The 22,572-nt window shown below is 34.8% G+C and overlaps 1 protein-coding gene across 5 annotated transcripts in view; it reads left to right on the top strand.

The window, feature by feature from the left end:
• Positions 1-224: 224 nt before the first annotated feature.
• Positions 225-22,572, top strand: part of scaf6 (SR-related CTD associated factor 6) — a 45,034-nt gene continuing 22,686 nt past the window's right edge. For 3 of the 5 annotated variants that reach the window (XM_069847177.1, XM_069847178.1, XM_069847179.1), the window contains exons 1-11: positions 225-414; positions 1,222-1,392; positions 5,381-5,685; positions 6,741-6,976; positions 7,474-7,548; positions 10,676-10,787; positions 13,198-13,501; positions 15,236-15,559; positions 19,119-19,270; positions 20,424-20,557; positions 21,919-22,104. In XM_069847177.1, coding sequence (XP_069703278.1) covers positions 390-414; positions 1,222-1,392; positions 5,381-5,685; positions 6,741-6,976; positions 7,474-7,548; positions 10,676-10,787; positions 13,198-13,501; positions 15,236-15,559; positions 19,119-19,270; positions 20,424-20,557; positions 21,919-22,104 — 2,024 coding nt within the window. In that variant the 5' untranslated portion in view covers positions 225-389. The remainder of the gene's footprint in view (positions 415-1,221; positions 1,393-5,380; positions 5,686-6,740; positions 6,977-7,473; positions 7,549-10,675; positions 10,788-13,197; positions 13,502-15,235; positions 15,560-19,118; positions 19,271-20,423; positions 20,558-21,918; positions 22,105-22,572) is intronic. The other 2 variants (XM_069847180.1, XM_069847176.1) reach the window with 2 other exon arrangements.

The following is a 22,572-nucleotide window of genomic DNA, read 5'->3' as shown; positions in this document are numbered from 1 at the left end:
ACATAGTTACTAACCACTAGGATCGCTACTATCGCCCCATTACAGATAATGTGAAATAGTACCGGCACAGTCTATTATTCCTAGTACCCTCAACAACTCGTGACTGTACGACCCAACGAGTTAGAAAGAGATCTCGTTGGTACGACCCTAACCAACGAGCATAGACAAGCCAACGAGTTAGGCTCTTTCTAACTCGTTGACCCTAACTTTAGACCCGGACAACAGAGGCCGACAGCAGCATCGATAACGCGTTAATGGATGCCGTCATGTAAAATGTGTTGACTATGGTGTTGTAGTTAAATAATTATAAAGTGCTATAAAGTAGTGCATTTTAATTGTTATAATATATTAAATAAACATTCTGCTGTTTCTGAAGAGCTAATATTACAATGGAACTTCCTAAACCACCTCAAGGTACCAGTGTAGTTAAGTTTATCAATATAAGCCTATTTGTAGCTTAAGCTTGTATTCACAAATTTGTGTATGAATGATGTCTTGCTAAAAAAAAGAATTTAGTTCAATAACATGCGTAAAGTGAAGAGAAGATAATCATTTTATAAGATTCAGTGGTAATGATAATAATAAGCTATGAAACGAATCCCTAATGTAAGATTAAATGGGATAAGTTTGTGGAATTTTGGTCTATAATATAGTCTATTTTCGGTTTAATTTGTTTTGGCATTTTGTTAGGACCTATACGTCAAGGTGAATTTTCTTTATGAAGGGGCCACGGAGGAAAAAAGTAAAAAACATAGACAATTTGTTGTTATGGTGTTATAGATTCTAATACATTTTTATTAGGTCATTATAGAGTAAGATTGTAAGACAAATTTCGCTTTTCTGCTACTCTTATGTGATTTTAATATACAGGTATATTTATGAGCAATTCCAATTGAAAGTATGTGTGGAGAACTTACAGTTCAGTTGCTGTTTTGTTGTTTTTATTCTACATTAGGCCCTAGTTAAAGGTTGTTTACAATTTTATATTATACTTCAATTTCTTTGAGAGTGAATTGACTAATTATATTTCCCTATAATTTGAAAGAACGGTGTAGCGGCCGGTTCCCGTCGCCCACTTCCTATGGCATGCGCATTGGATAGGTACTTTGTAAAGAGCTTAGCTGCACCAGTCTTTCAGATTTTCCCGGTATTTCGCTGTAAATTTATTGATAGAAGTATATGGGATATATTCTGTACTTATTCTTATTTTTTTTATTTCAGAAGTAGAACTACGCAACATTATAGATAAGCTAGCCCAGTTCGTTGCTCGTAATGGACCAGAATTTGAGCAAATGACAAAGAACAAACAAAAAGGGAATCCAAAATTTGGTTTCTTGTTTGGTGGTGAACATTTCAATTATTACCAGTACAAAGTCACAACAGAGCAGGCAAGTAAGTATTATATGTATTTATTTATTTGAGTATACAATTTGTTGAACCCTATTTTACCCGAAAGAACATTAGGATTAAAGTTATAGACTGATAGTTTATGTTACTATAATAGGAATTCATTTGACGTGGGTAATCCAGTCTTGCTACTTAAAATTAACACATATCTACTATATTAATTTGAATTAATTACAAGTTCTTAAATATATTACATATAAAATTACAAAACTGTTTATAGCAGCATGTTTTTCTGAACACATTGAGGGGAAAATTTTAGAACATGGATTGCGGAGCGAGATGAAGCGTGAGAACGCGAGAGAGGGAGGAGTCTGCAAGGAAAGTAGCTAGTTGCAAGGTAGGTGCGGTGGGGGTAGAGGGGAAGGGTGCAATCCATGTTCTGGAGTTTAGCCACATTGAGTAATGGTTTGTCATATATTACATTATAAAAATGTAAATGTTCGACCAAAATAAATCTTCTGTTTTCGAATACTGGACAATGAAACAAAGGGTGGTTTTTCTTATGTAATTTAAATCGTTCTAAATAAGACCCAAATTTTTCATGACCGGATAAAAATTGCGTTAGTATAAAAGCCGGTATAATTTTGTTGCTGTTTAAGCGAGTGTCGACTCTAGGAAAAAAGATTTCTTTCGTAACTGAACCATTTGTACTGCATAGCCACTGATTGTTCCACCTATTCATTATGTTTTCATTTACTTTTCTTTTCGCATATGAATAAGGGCACAGACTATAGGTGAAATTGAAGTTCGAAACTGCAGCACTTTTTGCCAGTTCATAAGCTCTTTCATTTCCTGCTGTTCCACTGTGTCCTCGCACCCATGAGAAGCAAATGTTTTTGTCACAAGGTATTAAATTTCTTCTGATTTCCACTGCCAGAGGATTTAAGTTAAACTTATTATCTATAGATTTGAGGGCTGTTTGAGAATCACTGTAAATACAACAATTATAATTACGAAGTTTAGTCCATGTCAGTGCCTCCTTAATAGCTAATAACATGGCTTGCATAATGGAGCATTCAGGTGAAAGTTTGTTCCTCTGTGTGTACATTTCTTGGCCTGCAGTATACAACAAAAGCACATCCGACCTGATCAATAGCACTTTCTTTAGATATTTTTGATCTGTACATTGTGCTTACTCATGCAACTGGTGTATTTGACGAAGTCATAAAAATAAGCTGGGTGTCCAGATGTTAAGAAATGGGCCACTTTCTCAGCCTCCATCTTTAAAAGTGTATCCTCATATGTGTACTCCTTTCGAAGTAATGTAAGTTCTGTTTTACTTGTTTCAGTCAAGTGTAAGGGCTCGATATCTGCAATCACTAATGCTGCATCCGTAGATATGGTTCTGTATGCTTTTATGATGCTCAAAACGAAACCCGTTGAATTTGTATTAATTTATTCTGAGCCCAACACATGCTGAAGCATTTTCGAAAAGCTGAAGCGCAATATAGTACTAGAGGTTCCACTGCTCCTCTATATATAATTCCTAACACACTTGAGTTTAGTCCTCACGTTGGTTGTGATGCAAAGGCCAGTCTGTTAAGAAGTGTATTGGATTTAGCAGCTAGATATTCAAGATGGGGTCAGAATGTCAAGTGCTTATCAAGGACTACACCTAAATAAGACATCTGATCAACTAATTTTATATTTTCTTGGTTCATTTTTATTAATGGCAGATTGATTTTGCATTTCCTAGTGACCATCACAGCTGTTTTTTTCCAAGGATTGAATTGAAGCTTGTTTTCACAACCCCACTGATACAGGACAAATAATGCTGAATTGGTATTTCAAGTCAAGATCGGTATAGTTTTAGCTTTACACATTAATAAAGCATCGTTGGCATATGCGAACAATTGGCATCCTTCAGGAAGAGGCTTTTAGAGCATATTTTCATACAGAATATTCCAAAAAATTTGGCTGCACACAGATCCCTGAGGACATCCTTTGTTAATGCTCTTCATGACAGTGGTGCTTCCTATTTGTAGTTGTACTCAACGTCTACTGAAGTGATTCAGAATTAAGACATAAATTATTTGGACACTTGTTTCTTTTTAGTTGGTGCAGAATTTTAGGCCACCATGCATTGTCAAAGGTGCCTGTGATGTCCAGTGATATTAATATTCTTATTTCTTTTCTGTCGAGAACATCTTGTGCCCATTGTGTAACATCTAATACAGCATCTTCCGTTGATTTACTAGGTGTGAAGCCAAATTGATTATTATTTAGTAGTTGGTTCTTATATAAATGGTACTTTATTCTGTCTTTAAGAAGTCTTTCTAAGACTTTTCCCATTGCAGATAAAAGAGAAATGGGTCGGAATGATTTGATGCTAAATCTGTCTTGAGTGTGAGGTTTAGGTATGAGTTTCACCATAGCCCTTTTGCAGATGTTAGGGAAAGTTCCTAATTCCAAACATTTCTTGTACTATATGTATTGGACATAACAGTGTACCAAACATATTTCTGTAGAACAATTGGAACAATTGAAGGCGTTTATTTAAAGAAGTAACTTTTGCTCACGAACTGCTTGTTTTTTGTGACCTGGCACCGAAGGAGGGTTTGCTAAATTGCTTATAGACCTTTATGTTCACACAAAGATGTTCTTTTGTTAGAAGAAGGAAGTGAGTAAAGTGAATAAACCAAACTAATGAACCTCACTCTTTCATGTATTGTTTGCGGAGAATAATTTAATTTGGCCGGATTTTTTTATAGAATACTTAGTAAAATAAATAAATCATGAGTAACGTAAAAATAAACCAGTTATGCACTAGGTGTGTGTTGTAACTCGCGATAAAATTACGAATTTAAAAAAAGAATGTCTTTGTGGCATGTGACACGTCCTATCTTTAGTGAAATTGAAGTTGCAGGACATTGATTTTGTTGTCTCAACTGAAAGTGTGTGATATTTGTCAGGTAAAAATTAAAAAAAACTTCCTAACTCTCTACATGTAGGCGTAAGTAGTGAGCTGTGTGTACTGAACAGTACTTCTCAAAATCTCCCTGAATCTGAATCCCATAAAGTGCAGGAAGTGGTGATACTCATCTGGTGTGGGAAAGGTCCACATATTTATTGTCAATAAAAGCTTGGTGTCATTGGGGAAAACTTCCATTAAGAAAAGGAAACCCACTCAAAAATGTTATCAGCTCTTTGAAGCTTAGTTTGTAGACGAATTTCTACTTTCAAATCATTGTAAGTTCCTTAGCATCTCCATTATGAATTAAGTATGACCTCGATTTTGTCAATTAATGTCAGTCTTTTATGCATTTGAGACATTTTAAAAGAAAATCAAGTTGCGTAAGAACTGAAACTCGAGATTACACAAAGACAGAAACAACTGCTTAATTGTAACGGAAAATCTGTACTGGTGCACTGCTTCAGCCCAGAGTTCCCACAGGCGACATTGGAGTGGATTCCCAGTAAACAACCGCTCCCTTCTGTCAAGGTTGAAGGAGACTGCCAACCTACCACAAAGTTTGACGACCTTTAGGAGACATCGAAAGGAGAATGCGATCTTAAGTAAATTTCTCAGATTGTTTGAATCTGTGTCTGTTATAAGGAGAAAAATTATTCACCTATACCTATTTTGTTGTGTCCACATCCATTATTGAGAATATTCACTGTTAGGAAGAGTCTTCCTCATAAGCGCTAATGTTATTTTGCAGGGGAATTTTTAAATGACCATTATTGAAAGGTGTCCACTATTTAGAAGTATTTGTTAAGGGAAGTTTCACTGTATTAAATAATCGATATGTGGTACTTTCATTTTCCAAGACAAACTGGAAGTAGGAATAATCAGGGTCAACTTTGAATTTTCAAATGAGAACCTTGGTCGTGTATAGTATCTTTGGATAGGATTTTTAAAAGTTCTAACCACAGCCAATAAAGTTTGATAAGATAGTCACATCTTTGCATCATTGTGAACTGACACGTTTCTGCTTTCTTGCAATTGTGTGCTGTTTTGTTGTGTCGTCAGTCTTAAAGCAGAAGGCAGCCCGTGATAGTGGGATGGCTCCAGCAAGTGCTTCATTGGCTGGAACCATGCCTCCTATGATGATGGGCAGTCCTGTGGTGTCAGCAGCAACTGGTGCCTCTACTCCAATGTCCCTGGCTGCAGCTGCTGTGACTGCAGCACAGTGGCTTGTGGTTGCACAGCAGCAACAACAGCAGCAGCAGGTTGCTGCCTCCCAGAACATCACTGTGGATTCACTCATTGTGCAGCAGAACCAGTTGCAGGAGCAGATTCGACAGAGTGAACAGAACTTGGCAGCACAGCACACGGTATGGTCAGGAATGGGGTTCAGATAAGATAATTGCAGTGTCTCAGAGTTTCTGAGAAGCTTTTCGTAAAATTCATTGTGTTCTATTCTTTAATTTTTTTCTAATTTCTAAAAATCAGTGACTTTCAGATATGTTGTCTTTTAGTCAATAAGAACTTTACTTGCGTTCATTGTCTTAGTTGTCTCATGAATCCCATTCCATTGGAGTAACTACAATGTGAAAAATCTGGGTGTGCGTGCGTGCACTTTGTTCAGTAAACTTTCACAGTGTATTATTGCTTATATTTTAACATTATTATTCTGTCATTGGAATAAGCTTATACGTGTTTTTTTTTGTTGTCTTATGTCCATGATAATTATGACTTAAATCTGATTATATTTTGTTATTTCGACCACAATTATCTATGTTAATAGTGCCAGCATAGTATTTACTATTATTTACAAAATCTCTATTCACACCCACATACTCACACAACTGGCATTGGCATAAGCTATTTACATATTTGTGTGTGATAAAAAAATGGAAGGAAAGATTGTTAAAAGACAAGTACTGCACGGGCAGGTGCGGGAAATAGTGTTTAAGGTGTATAATTATTTTAAAAATGTTGAACAGAACACTGCCGTGCAAGAAACGATTGCAGAAGCATGTGATGTGGGATTGAGAACTGTGCAAAGAATAAAGTGAAGGTTGTTTGGTTTCATGCTTTCAGTAATCATCGACTAAGATCATTATTGTATTTTGATAATTTAAATTCTCTTCTGCGCTATTTGTACTGCACGTGTGTATGAGATGTTTATTAATTTCTTAGATGTTCAAGTTGTTACAATCTCATGTGAATTCTTTCATTTATTTCATTCTTTGGAGGAGTCCCTTGAATTCTGCTATAATCACATAATTTACTTATGAAGTTGTGGTTCACTAGCTCATGTTAATACTATTAAGGTCATCAGCTTATGAATATAAATATATCTTACCATTCTGATAAAAAGTAATAGATTTTGTTTTAAAGATGTGGTTTTCACTCAGACTGAAGACTTGGGTTCTCCCTGCTTCAGGTGTTGATGCAGCAACAACAAGGGCAGATTGAAGATGCCTTGCGTAAGGCTCAACAAGATTCCCTCCAGCAAGCTGCTGATGAGGCTGGGATAAGTTTTACAGAGTTGGACTCTGTGCTACAACCTATTATTGATTCATGTACCAAAGATTCTATCTCCTCAGGGAAGGGATGGATTCTACAAAGATCTACTTCTACAAAAGCTGATCAAGTGCTAGCACAATATTTACTAAAAAAGTACGTGCTGGTCACACATCAGCCTTTGGATGTCTTATAATGTTGCTTTCATTGATTGTGAATGTTTGAATGTCATCAGTAAGTGATTAGGTGGAGAGGAATGTAAATGCAATAATACAATTAAGTCACTTCATATTTAAGACAGGGCTAGCTAATTTTGATTTGTAATATTAGTTGTGCATGTGATTGTAAAATGTGCAATATCTCCTAGGCCTACTTTTATTTACGGCTTAATATTAACCTGGTATCAAACGTAATTTTTTTTATAGTTGTGTCCACGTGCTTTGCTTTTCTTTTACCATGAGCTTGTTACTTGAAGAGGTGATATTGCACGATCTTCCTATATCTAATGGAAGTTATTATTGAATGTTTTTCTATATTATATTTAAAATTATTTGTGCATACTTTGTCTTTATGTCATTGTATCACAAACATATGTTCTTTGGCTTCTGTCTAGCTAGACTGCATGTTTACTCAAACGAGTTTTTATTTTCCAGGGTGATTAGTCCAGGGGCTCCTTTCACACAGAAACTGCATATAATCTACTTAGTGAATGATGTTTTGCATCACTGGTAAGTTGCCTTATAGTGTTTAATTAAAATTTATTAAAGGATTATTTGCATATATTGTATTTCAAAGGTATGGTTTCATAAATAGAATTTAAAATTAATTTAATCACTTTCCACTGTTAGATGAATTTGAAAAAACGTGTAATTGCACCACATATATACATGTCAGTGAATTGTGATTTGAATTTGTATGGTCTGTCATCATCATCACCACCACCACATCATCATCATCTTTAACTTATTTATTAGATATACTGTATAAAATATTGTGGTACTTCTGAAGTTTGGATTAGAAGTTTTTATAGAATACAAGTTTTTAGAATTTCTTAATTAGAAAAAATGTTTTCTCGAAAATATTTCTAACTACCTATGGACATCCTTTTCACCCAGAGCATGCATTTATATTAAATATTTCCGAGTTAGTTTATCCCAGGAGTATCATGGAAGTATAGGCTTTCACCAGCAAATGTTTAAAACAAAGTGGCAGCAAAAATAAATTACAACTTTTGACAGATCAGACTATGAGATACTTGAACTAAACGAATACAAGATGAGTTAAATATTGAAAGCAGTATCAACAAAATTATAGAATACAGATTGAAACAGTATGAGAATTTATTTAGATTGGTGTAACATCAGATTATTTTTCAGATATAGTACAATTACAGATAAAGATGAAAATGAAATATTGGTAGATCGACAAGACACTTGGAATATCAGTTTTAATCAGCCTGAACTTTAGAGCTGAAACTGATAAAGTGTTCCAGAAACCGATTTTGTTTAACTTTTATGAGGTCAATCTAATACATAGAAGAAAATATATTTAATATATTTCCATCTGAAAACGCTGGCGAATGGCCATTAATTTTCAAGTTCTTAGATTTTGACTTTCCTTATAGCCCTTTGAAAAGCCTGCTCCCACTTAGTGGAATCGAATCAAACAGAATTTCTCTTTACAATGTATTTAAATGGAAGATAGCAGAAAGTGACGCATTGAATTGAATAGAATTCATGAGGTAGAATACCGTATGTACGCGAATAATCTGTGCACTCTAATTTTAGAAGAGAAAATTAAAAAAAAAAGAGAGAGAGGGGGGGGAAAGTGGTACTAACCTTATTTCAAACGTTTTTCTTCGCTAAATTCAGGAAAAAATATGTGCAGAGTATTTGCTTATGTATGGTATTTATTCCACTGCTGGAAAAGAATTTCTTGTTTCAGATATGATTGTTTGTGCTCGTGAAGGCTTTGTGAAGAAACATTTCAGCCATATCCATTTTTGTTAGCATATTTGTTTATTGAAACTTACTGCTGAAATAATATGTAGGCTATATAAAAAATTGCAATTTAATAATATAGACGAAGAAAAATGTATGACAAAACACAAAAGTACTGTAATAATTATTCCGCTGATAATACTTGGACAGAAAAAAGTAAATTAATGGAAACGTGAGGTAAAAATTAAAATCCAAAGAAGCGCTATAAAACGGAATTTTGTTTCATCTCTCAGAATGTAGTGAAATAAAGTGGAAAATTCTCCACATATATCCCTAGTTAAAATTATCATGAATCCATTATTTCCTTTTCTTGTTTTATACATGTATTTCTTCTCTTTCCGTCTCATCGCATAACTGTACTAAAGCTTTATGCAATCCATTTTATACTGCAATACGCTTCAGTTTGATTCCACTAGATGTGAGCAGTTGCAGACTTTTCGATTCCACTAATTGGAAACAGAACTTATGACGTAAATTATGGAGGTTAGTTGTATGTGGTTCAGTAGTGGATGAGATGTTGGATTAGTAATCGTAAGGTTGGTGATTCTAGCCTACTTGTTACTAGTCAGTTTTTATTTTACTTTTTAATATTATTTAGTCTAAATTTTTCTTTCAATTACAGTTTTAATCTAGATAATTAGAATTCCAGAACCATTTTTTTTTAAACAATCTTTTCTAGCAGATTCTGTATAAATAAACGAGAGATGCTAAGGATTGCTAGTTTTGTTTGTGATAATCAAAACAACAGTTAAGGAGCATGATGGCAATAAGTCCGTGGACACATTGAAGATAAAACTTTGAGTAAAGGGCAAGTAGAAACTTGCGCTGTTGTTAAGGTTGATAAACACGATATTATGGATGGCATGGAAATATGTGACATATTTATTTACACTCTCAGCTGTATTATTTTAATTTAATATATTTAAAAATGTTCTCTTCACAACTTACATCTTTCTCTTGTTATACTGTCACATTTCCTGTTAGGATAAGATCGTCATTTAATGATGCTGTTGATGTTTGTATGCTCTCACTGGATATCATCTTTCCATGATAGTACGATAATAAAATATAATACTAAAGGGAACTGGCAACAGTATATCAATTATAAAAAATACAGTGAAAGAAAAGTGAAAATAAAGAATTATTGAATAATTAAAATAAAAACATTGTAATGACAGGTTAACTTGAACTTTGAACCCTACAATGATTTGTCAGTCCTGCACCTTATCCACTAAACTACAGGATCACTTCTAACATTTTCTTGCCTTAGTCTTAACCAGGGCTGTAAGGAAATTCAAAAGCCACTATCCCAGAGGAAAGGTGAAAGATCCACTTGACGGGATTTTTTGGATGGATATTGTTTTTCAATCTATGTAGAGTGACCTCATAAAAGTTCAAGAAAATCCGTGTACAGAACAGTGTGAACTCCCATGTGAATGGTTTATAGTAATGACAAACTTTTGCTGAAAAAATTACAGTACTTTAATTAGAGCTCATATATATTGTAGCATAAAATAGTGGTTAACTCAAAGTCAAATCTTAAAAAAATTAAATGGACTAGATTATATGTTAAAAAAATGCTTTGTGTACTGGTCACTAATTATTACTATGAAATAAGGTTGAGAATAGATAGAAAAAAAAAATATTTATGCAGAAAGGGGGGGGGGGGTTGCGGGTTTTTTTTTTTTAGTATACTTATGCTCTAGCAAAGGTGAACTATGATAGTTGTTTGCCGTATATCTCTTTCTTGCAGATTTCAGTAAGAATCATAATTAAATAATTAATCAGAAATGTTATGTGAAAGAATGGGGTGTTTACAACTTTTACTTTTATTATTATTATTATTATTATCCAGTGCAAGGAAGAATGCTGAGGACTTAAAGAAAGCATTAGAAGCAGTTGTGGTTCCAATGTTCTGCAACTCTTCTATTGGAATCACTGAGGACCAGCAAACTAAACTCAACAAGGTAACTGAATTTTGTCACCCCTTACTTACTTGCTTACTTCCAAATGGTTTTTAAGGAACCCATAGGTTCATTGCTGCCCTCACATAAGCTCTCCATCTGTCCCTATCCTGTGCAAGATTAAGCCAGTCTCCATCATCAGATCTCACTTCCCTCAAATCCATACTTTAATATTATCCTTCCATCTACGTCTCGGCTTCCCCAAAGATCTTTTTCCCTCGCCTCCTAACTAACACTATATGCATTTCTGGATTCCCCCATATGTGCTACATGCCCTGCCCACCTCAAACGTCTTCACCTCTATCTGTATAAAATAAATTATTAATGATATACCTTATAACTAGAAATCCAAGAAATTTACGAGATTGGATAATGCGAATTGTTTTCATTTTTCCAATTTTTTACACCATTTCTTTATACTTCTTCATGAAACCCCAAAATACACACTTTTGAATAAATAACGCGAAAGAAAAACTTAATTCTAGGTTTCAACGAATTCCGAAAATACACTTTTGATAGATCTTCAGATGTACCATTTCTTATGTTCCAATTATCCATAGTGCCGCCAATACCTAGAATTCCTAAGACTTTCAGGGGAAATTTATTTTGTAAGGACTAAATTGCATTGTGAGGAACAATAATATATTCACGCTTAATGAGTAAGTAAGTTATAAAATGTGACTAGAATGAAGGTGACAAATGTATTATTAATTAAATACTTTTCTGTCATTGAAATCAGTTTCTTCATAACACATTTAGTTTTGCTCAGTATTAGCGTCAGGTTGGCCTGCACATGCACTCTGGTTTGGTACTTGCCTTTGGCGAAAACAAGTACATGAAATCTGTGCTCACACATACATATTGTTGAAAAGAGCACCAAGAACTTGATGATTCATTTGGCGAGTTCAGAGTGGTCACATCACTCTTTAATCCTATCAGTACTTTGGGCAAAACATTTCTAATTATTTTATGATCGAGGAGGAAACCACCAATAACACAGATCAGATTGGCCAATCCCAAGATTTGAATCTGGGACCTCTTGATTGCGAATTCAGTACTTTACCAGTGAGCCTTCTCACTACATAATGTGAAGTATTGTGATGGTGCAAAAAAATAGATTTCGAGATTAAAAAATTGCTACCAATACAAATGGTAAGACAAAAGAAACATAAGAAAACAGTAGCTTGAACTCTGCATATGAGAGACCCTCTTTTTGGGCTATTAGAACATATATGAGAAAGTAACATTTGGAAATATAACTATAGCAGCAAATGATATGAAACCACTGGCACAATTAGGGAAGAAAAATCAACTATGAGAGGCAACAGGCAGACCACATGCAAAATTAAAATGAGTCGTAACAGACAACATCATGTAATTGCCACGGTAGCATCAGGAATGTGATAGGTAGAACAGTCTATATGTCTTGAGACTGGAGGGGAGATTCGTCATTCCACAACAGCTGTTACAAACTTATTTTAATCATTTAATGGTCACGAGTTAAAAATATTTTTCAAGTTATTATTTAAAGAAAAGGAGGCAGACATAGAAGGATGAAAGGATGTTACTAGTAATCTTTCACAAAATGGTTTATAGCACCCACTAAGAGCAAGGATGTTATTATCGTAATCAGATGGAAAGGTTCTGGACTTCTAATATGTACAGCCTCATGCAGAAATAATCTCACTGCAATATTCTAAAAAAATTACATGGTCAAGTATAATTAACGTCATATTATATAGCAAAACTTCTGTAATTCTGGGCATGTTGCAGAATACACCAACTTACAGAGGAATGTCCACATATAATTTAAACTGTGATTCATTGGTTCCTTAAAAATGTAGCCAATTGAAGTAAGTTGCCAAGATACAGAGCTGACCAGTTTCATAACTTTTATTGTAATTACGTTTTCTATAGATCCATGTTACAACTTCTAACTTTTGATTTTTGTGTGGTTAGGAAAGTAAAGAAATTAAGTAAATTATGTTAAGAAACAAATGTGCACTGTTAGCCGAATGACTAGACCATCGGCTTTCCACACTGATAACCCAGGCTCGAATCCTGGTAGGTTCAACTGGAATTTGTGGTGGACAAAGACTGTATTTAGTGGTAGGTTTTCACGGTGTACTCCATTTCTCCTACTGACATTCCACCATTGCTCGATTAATCATCATCATAATATGTTATGTAGTTTGTCTCTTATGGTGCACCTTCATGGTGGTTGAAAGAACTACAAGCTTCAGCATGATGCTCGGTAGATGTGGATGTTTGGATGAATGACGGAAGTCTGCCATTAGTTCAAAAAATGTTAAAAACATTGTTCATGAACTTTGGTGTGAACTCACCTCCTGCAAGAGACGTTTTTCCTGTACATAATTTTTTCCAAAAGGCTTACTTCTTTCTTTCTGTTCAGTTGCTGAATCTCTGGGAATCGAAGAACAACTACTTTGATGCCTCAGTAGTAGAGAAGCTGAAGAACCCGTCACGATCATGGTCAGAATATCAGGCAGCACTTATTACTCAGCATGCTGCTGTTATCACTCCTATCACAACAGCCACCAAGCAGACATATGAGGGATACCAGGCACAACACCAAGCATTCGTTCAGCATGCTATGCAGCAGATTCAGACCCTGGAGCAGCAGAAACAACAAGTGGAGCAACAGCAGCAGCAACAGCAACCAGTTCCAACTGTTGGGGTGAATCCCCCTGCACCAGGTGTGTTTCATCATATCAGATGTGTCAGTTGACTACAGGGGAAGTTTTCGCTCAGTTCTTTAGCTTCTGTGACAATCCTTGTCACTGTTCCACTATTATTATTATACTAGCATCTCAATTGCATTATCTCAGCTTTTCAGCATTGTCTTCGACAATGTAATGGTTATGATGTTGCTTCTGGACTCAAAGCAGGCTGAGATGTGATAGGTTTTTATGTAGAAAAAATTCTTTTATGGCTTTCATTGTGTGAGGAAGCTTTCTCCCCATATACATTTACTGCATAAAAGAATTTAGTTTTTTCCTATATAAAAATGAATAGAAGCAAAACTCTGCTATTTGTCAAACCTATCATTACTTACTTCTCAACTCTGGATAATCAATAACTGTTGTGGAGGTCTGTGATAGAAGAGTGGGAATATGGAGATTGAAAATCTCAGCAGTTCACAGAATTCTATATAAATAATGATGCCTATCGACATACATTTATGAGTTGCACAAATTGAATATGAACAGTAAATAAACCCAGAGCATTTGGGAAAAGTTATTGATTTAACTGTCATAGGCAATGGTAACTAACCAATTAATCCATGGCAGTTTGTTGCAGTTTACAGTGGCCTTTGGTTTCAATTTGACCATCCTTTTTATCTTTCTGCAGATGTAATACTTAATAATTATAAATAAATAATTACTGCTGTACAGTAATTGATTTTGTTTCTTTAACCAATTGGGAAATCACAACAGTTGTAGATTAATTATTATTGGAGAAACTTGATTTTATTCTTTCAGTTAAATAGTGAACAGACTATTTTAACAAATTATTGTAAATATATAACATTTTATGTTTTTGCTAGTTTTGTTGTTTTTTTCTCTATTTCATTTTTACTTTTCCCATCATACAAAATGTAACCTCCAGAGTCCTGAGACATTTGTTGTTTTATTTTTAAAGTTCAATATAAATCTACAATTCTGCAAGTTACAGTTAAGGCACAAATGCAGGTATATTATACTATACTTCGGATCTCTGCGCATACATCTTATACCATAATCATGTATGAAGTATGATATAGTATATTATACTCTCAGAGCTCAGAAGGATAAGGAAAAACTATTGTCAGCTATAGCATTATAACAATGATTTTTTTCTTGATTTTTTTTTTTACATAAGTCGTGTATCAAATGAAATGGTTGTTGTTTAGTCAACTGTCTGAAGACAGCGACACTAATAAGGCATCACTCATTAGATAACTAAGCCACAAGATAATGGGGTAGAGTGGCCATAGGCAGTATTTCTCATGGAAAGTTTGTGCTCAAAGAAATTATTTACGTAATTTTACTTCCAATGAAAAGCTTCAGGCAAATTTTAAAGTTTTCTCTGGAAGGAATGTATTAAAGGTATAAACAGTATGCTGCCTATGCCAAGTGCAGGTAGATCTAAATTGCACCAACAGTGATGATTATTAGTGAAGAAATGATCTAAATATGGTAAGAAAAATTGAAGTGGACCTTGAAAACCTGCCCCAAATACAATGTATGTTCACCACAATATTGCTTGAATTACAAGAATTTTTAACCCAGTTCTTATTGGAAAACCAACAACATGGTATGTATTCAGATAATGGTTTACCTTCTTTTACTTTACTTCTTTTTACTTTGGTATTCACAATAATTGTTGTATCAAGTGTAGTAGTTTATAGCTTAATAAAACAGCGCATAACGACATAAAATATGTGATAGAACCCCAGAGTCTGCAGCCACCACACCTGCAGCCCCAGCAACAACAGCAGCAGCAACAGTCCCAGCAGCCACCACCTCCGGCATTAGCAGTGATGACAGCAACACAGCAACCTCCTCCTCCGCCTCCACCTCATCAAAATGAAGTGGGTCCTCCTCAGCATGGCCCTCCATGTCCACCACAACATGGACCTCCACCAGGTCCACCTCAGCATGGACCACCACCTGCACCATCCCAGCATGGGCCTCCAGTAGCACCAAGTCATGGACCTCCAGAAATCAATTTCAGTCAGCCTCCTCCAGGTTACCTGCCAGCATTTCCACCAGGTAACGTGAATTCTGATTTTTGTCACCAGAGAAGTAGCACTAAGAGTAAACCGAATTTGAAGAATTCAGTTAGGGAGAAATAAAAATAGTTCTAAGTTTCGTGTTACATAATCATTTGTACAGTAAACAGATGTTTCTCAGTTTAAATTTAATTTTTATGAGAAATCTATTGGTATAAGAAGAAACATTGTTGATTGCACAATTTTCTGGAAATATTTATGCAAAGTTACAGTATTACATCAGTATAAAAATACAAAATGAATTCAGCTTGTCCATGAACAAGGACTAGAAATTGTTTTCATGTATGTGTGCGCATGCTTAAAATATACTCTTGTGTTCAGTGATAATTTTATTGTCGACAGTATTAAACTAGAGATAATGTTCTCTTGAGTTTGCTTTGCTGTTATGTCATCTCTGTTAGGTGGTAAACAGTAAACTATATGGATGACACTGTTATAACTGTTTTATGTCTTACAATGTGCCAACAAATATTATATGGGAATTAATTCAAGATGCCGTTTAAAATTAAAACTTCCAATGCTTTTTATGTAAACATATGTTTGAAAAAAATCAACAAGATTTCCCAGCTAGGTCCAGTGGACCCGTCGACCAACAGCAGGTGTGGTCCTCCAGACATTCTGGGGGTTGTGTGTGAATGAAGTAGCCACCAAAACGTTAAAATATGGTGTTGACTTAAATCGGCTACAACTTGCCATTTTCACTCCAATATTCTTTGAAAAATGTTGGAGTCGAAGAGGTCAAATGACTTTATTGTCAAACACCTGGCATTAGAAAACAACAACAACATGTTTGAAAAAATTAATCATAATATTGGCACTGAAGAGCACCTTTCACTACTGGTTTAAGTGCCCAAATTGTTTTTTATTAAGTTCTGTTTCTTCAGTCTCTTTGTAAGTTTGATATTGACAATGTGTTCCACGAGTTTTCCGAAGTATGATGTGAGTGAGATGGGTCGATATGAATTAATTTTTATAGGCTCTTTCCCTTATTTCAGTAGAGGGGTGATTAACACTGTCTTGCAGTTTTTCATATTTCATTGACGAGCTTAAATGTTGCCAGTAACAATTCATATGAGTGTTGAAGCTTGGCATTGCATGTTTAGTCAACTGCATGTAGTATTGTCTTATGTTGTATTTTTGAGCTCTGAAATTGCCTGTAATTTCTCATTGATACCAGAGAAACGTCACACACATCTTGATATTTGAGAAGAAGTTCCATGTTTCAGGTGTAATACTGCTCATCTGGTAATAACCTGTTTGGCCTTGATATTCCAAGGCCAGATATTTTGACTAATGATGGTTAAATCTATGTATTTTTGTAGATTCTGTCTTCAGCTGCCCTAAGTCTTTATCGGACTATTATGGAGGGAGTGTTTTGATATAACGGGTTTATAAACTTCTGCCAGGCACTGGTTTTGACTACTATATGATCTTTTCCAGTACTGTATTTGCTTCATTGTATGAAATTGTATTCCATAGTATTCCCCCCCCTTTCCATTCCAGAACTATCAAGCCTTTCTGCAAAATTTGCTTAACTATGTCAATTCGACATTCGACTAAGCATATAATGGTCCTTTTCTTCTGCACCTTACATTTTAGTATACCGTCATTTCCCATAACTATGGTCCTGGAACACAACTATGGTCGATTCAAATTTTGTACTCCGTAACGTAGTACCTTGTTTATCTATATTTTTGCTGTACTGTAGTTTGAAGTCAAGTCACTGCAGCTATCTACGAACGGTCTATGTTACAATGTTCTTGGAATAGTTGTATCGTGGACCATAGTTATGGGAAATGACGGTACTTAAAGCTGCTGTGTTTGTAATTGTTTCTTCTATTCCTTCGACATTTTGTTTTCTATGATGGAATTATGGTTTTTCACTCTCTGAAAAGTGTTCAATTTATTGCCTTGATTTTCTACTTGGTTAGGATTTCATTTTTAGATTCATGTTCATTATTTTCTAATTTTAGTTTGACAAAACAAGGAAATTCCCAAATGAATACTTTTGTTAGAAACAATAATTTTCACCGAAATGTTAACACTGTTTTACTTGATAAGTACTATCCATACAGATCTGATTTTTACTCTTATCATTAGAGAAACTGATAAGGTATGATTTATCTCTTTGGAGTTTTTAAATAAAATGGACGTCTTCTTGCAAATTAAATAAAATGATTAACACGTATCATAATTTCCTGTCATTAGGAAGTGTGTCAACTCTATTGCAGTGAAATTCTACTATTTAGACCAAATTTGTGTGTGTTCACAGATGCCAAACTATGCAGACTTGGAGCCTAATTTTCCAATTAACCATACAATTAGTTACAAAATAGGTGTTTTATTTATTTCAATGTATTCTGTCCTCCCTTCAGTCTGCACACTTATATCATTTCCACTGCATATATGTCTAGTGACATTATAAGATGAAGTGTACTTAAAATAGGATATTTATAATTTAAATATGCATTTCTATCTCATGTAATATTTCAGTAGATCATATTATGTTGTGATTTCTTTAAACCAGTGTTTCTTAACCTTTTTTGATGATGAGCCCCCCCCCCCCCTCTTCCATTTTCTCACATTAATTTAGTGCTGCCTCCCTGGCATAGAAATGTAGAATATGGTAATGAGAAATTTCGTATGAATTTAAAAAGAAAACAATTGAATTGTTTTATGTAACGCGAAATAGACTAATGTTTAAATTTTATAGAAAAACTTTTAAAATTTATTATTACTATTATCATCATCATCATCATCATTTCGTTTACGAACCCCCAAAGGGTCGTAATCCCCTACTCGAGAATCACTGCTTTAAGCTACTGTAGTTATACACAATGATGCTGTATTAATTAACTATAAATATAATATTCAGATTGGAATGTCATTGAACTTATGTTTGGTGCGCGAGGAATAATTTCCAAATTTACATTGGAGATCCTCAGAAAAGTAAAGGTTCCTGAAAAGACTCTTCAGACAATTGCATCAATCATTTTAAAATCTTCATTGAACATCATCAATCACCATCCCTATTCATCTTTATAATATTCAGTGTATATTATTTATTTTCAATAAATTTGTATTGTTTTGATAGCTACCACATCTTGTCGCAGAATATTATTTTTTTTAAATTTCATTATGTATTTTTCTAACATTAATTTACATTTTCTTTTTTGTTCATGTGAATTTATTAGGATGCCGATATTTTAAATCCAAGATTTGGATGGCTATCATTTCGATACACTACCTAACATACAATAATTATGAAATAGGATTCTGATTTTATGGAAATAGAAACAACTTCAGTAATAATAATATAATTTTGTTGACGAAATATATAAATAAAACGTGATTCTTCTAAAACATGCGATGTTAGAACACTTTTTAGCCACTGTCACTCATGGTTTACACATGCTGCTAGCTGTCAAGATGTGTGTAGTCATGTTTATGAGAAGTTTAGTAATAATGAGTAATGATGGAATAATATTCTCAGTGAAATGAGTTTTTGGAGGTAATACAAAGATGTGTTCTTATCTTAGGATTGGAACTTCCTGACCTTAGTAAACCGCCTCCAGGATTTCCACTACCTCCATTGAACAACCAGGTACCTCCTGAAGTTGCGTTGGATGAGCTAATGCCCAGCGTTCCTTACTTCGAGCTTCCTGCAGGGCTTATGGTGCCCCTCATTAAGGTAATGTGATGCTTGTGTTTCACTTATCGTCTAAACTATTTTTTAGAATTGTACCAGATTTGTCTATTCCTGGAGAATATAGAGTTCATGTCATTCTCAAGGTTGGCTCCACCATCTTCAGATAGAAGATATGAATGAAAATGAATTTTACTCGTTGGATCTGGCCTGTTGAGTTGGCTCTGTGATAGCACATCTGCTTTCAGACAGTGTCAGAAATGTTCGTATAAAATTTCTACCTTGGTACTAAGAGGGGTGGTGGTGCACAACTTCTAATCACTAAATTGTTCACCAATATTTAAATCCCAAATCTCTCTGCAGTGCATATGAAGAGAAGGCATATATGTCATCACTTTTGATAGTGATCCGTCCGTTGGACAGGGACGTTAAGTCTGATGACCTCCTTGGTGCTATTTGGCAGGAATAGGCTACGTGCCAGCACCGGGTTTCCCCTTCTTCATCTTCATCATCATCATCATCATCTTGTGACAGCATTGCCAGAACTGTTGGACGAAGGATGTTCCTAACATTTGTCTGTCTTGTTCCCATGTTACTCGTGCAACTCACTAGCAGGCGATGCATGTGGTTCCTGCACAATGGAGTGCTGACACATTTTACTCATCATGTGCATGAGTACTTGAATCAACAATTTCCAGGAAAGTGGATTGGCAGAGGTGATCTGATACCATGGCCTCTCCGATCTCCTGATTTGACCTTTCTTTACTTTGTGGGGAGAGATGCACGATCTTGTTTTTGCAATCCCATTTGAAGCAGAAGAAGATTTGTTGGCGTAGATAATTGCAGCAGCAGAGGAAATTCACTACAATCTTACAGTCTTTCACAGTGTTAGATAGTCCGTGACCTGCCAATGTAACCTTTGTGTACAGGTCAATGAAGGCACTTTTAAAGCTTTTTTGAAGTGATTGTGGTGTGCAAATTTGTAAGATTCGCAAGGAAATAAAGGATGGTAATGATTTGTGTTACATTAAGATCTGGTGTCCTCGCAAAACAATGCCTCACAGGAAAATATGACATTATAAAAAACTGTTTTGGTGTACCATGCAATCTTCCAGAGTTTGTCTGTTTATTTATTTTTTGCCGTGTATACTATAAAAATAGATGATGTAGGACATGAATGACAATCCTATGTTTGCAGTTGGAAGATGGAGAGTACAAGCCATTGGATCCAGATAGTATCAGATTGCCTCCTCCTGCCCCACCTAGTGACCGCCTGTTGGCAGCTGTGGAAGCATTTTATGCTCCTCCTTGTCATGACCGACCCAGAGATAGGTAGGTTTGCTCCCTGCTGCAGGTATGTTAGTTTTTTTTTCTGTGTTATCCAGGACGATTCCTATGCTTTCAACTTTATTTCATTATAATGATCCCAATAAGTTGTGCTGTTGCTGGAAATAAAATAAATATGTCAGGATTTTAGCAGTATAAAGTATTGCTAGTGACATTAGTCATCTCCACTTGGCTACATTAAGATATACCATATCTAAAGTTAAAAATTCATGCTGTCTGTTTTGGCAGCAGCATTTAGTTAGTGAAATTTTCTGAACCTCTTTTTCGTCAGGTTTGCCCAAAGTGTATCAAGATCTCCAAAACAATTTATAAAACTTCCACATCTCCCTATTACTCATAATCCTTCTCCTTCCCACTTCTCATCATCCCTTTTCTTTTCTTTTTTCTTCTTTTTAGAGGCATTTTTATTTTTATTTCTTCTCTCTCTCTTCTCTTTTCTTCTCTTTTTCTCTTCATCCTGTTCTACTCATACCTTTTCTCTCTCTCGTTTTCCTTCCATTTATCTATTCTTCATTTTCCTACTATTGTAGTTACGCCTTTTTTATGTTTCACCATATCTTTCGTTTCACCTCCTCCTATACTACCACCTCATATATCTTACCTGTTTTCAGGCTTTAATGGCAATTTATTTTTTATTTAATCACAGGAACACAGACTGCATACAACTATAACAAGTGAACATACTTAGTCTGTGATGTAAATGATGATTGATGATTCATTTACAGTGAAGATTCCAATTTGGTGTTGTTATAAGTCTGAACGCCATATTGAAGTTTTCACTGGAAATGAATTATCATTTACATCACAGACTAAGCGTGTTGACTTGGTCCAGTTCTGTGCAGCCTGTGTTCCCTATGAATATTCCTTTTAAAATTATAAATTAAATTTATGGACAATGAAATTACAAAGTTTTAAAGTCACACTGTATGTATTATATTTATAAAGCATTTTTGTAATTCTGTAATAGACATTCTCTCTGTATAACTCAGTTACTGATCTCAATGCAATTTTGTTTTTGTGTTTATACCTGTTGTACTGAATGTAAATATAAAGCAAATAATTCTTACAATTTTGATTAAAACCATATTGTAGAATGTCAGATTTCTTCAAAGAATAATTCCCAACAGTTTTAAATGTACTTTATATGCATTTTTTATTATTTTTTATACATCTTATTTAATTCTTATTTCGTGATATACGTATTGCAGTACTATTTTCTCTGTCTGTGTGCACATTTGCATGTACATATATATTTGCATGTGCTATAGAGAGAGGATTGTGAGAGAGAGGGAGGACACACATGTTTATGTGGATTTGTGCTGTGTCTTGTACATTAACTTGTTCAGGCGGATTGTTGACAGTGAAGGCTGGGAGAAACTAGGCCTCTACGAGTATTATAGAGCAAAGAATGCTGCTCGTAAAAAGAAGGAGGATGATATTCTTGAAGGCTTGAGGGAACGCTCCAAATCACCTTCACCTATTATACGTTTAAAATCGAGAAGTCGTTCACCTCCTAAGAAGCGATATCGCAGGTAAGATATTATTGTGATATAAAGGTACTGTGCTGATATAAATGTATCAGAGTATAAATATGAATTTTAATACAGTATTGAAAGAGAAATTAATTCCTATGAATTTATTTCTGTTAATGTAGAAAAAATCTTTTATTTGTTGTGAAGACAAGAAACAGTTATGATACAGTATAAGGGAAAGATTTCTTTTAACTCTTTCCATAACTTTAATGTATGCATGTATGTATGAGATTCTGTCCAGAGTTCCTCATATTTTATTGTCACACAAATCCAAATGCAATACTAACTGGAAGCACCAGTTAGTACTACATACTGGTATATATTTTCTGAACATAACTACATACCAAATAATGTTGCACACTAAATACACTTGATCTTTGTGCTGGCTTTTACATTCAGTGGATTTATACAGTGGGACAAACCCACTTGTATAGATCCATTGTGCTACCTTAAAATTTCTATGTGGAG

The sequence above is a fragment of the Periplaneta americana genome, chromosome 15 (genome assembly GCF_040183065.1).
Source record: "Periplaneta americana isolate PAMFEO1 chromosome 15, P.americana_PAMFEO1_priV1, whole genome shotgun sequence".
NCBI classification, from domain to species: Eukaryota; Metazoa; Arthropoda; class Insecta; order Blattodea; family Blattidae; genus Periplaneta; species Periplaneta americana.
This window is presented reverse-complemented; position numbering and strand designations above follow the sequence as displayed.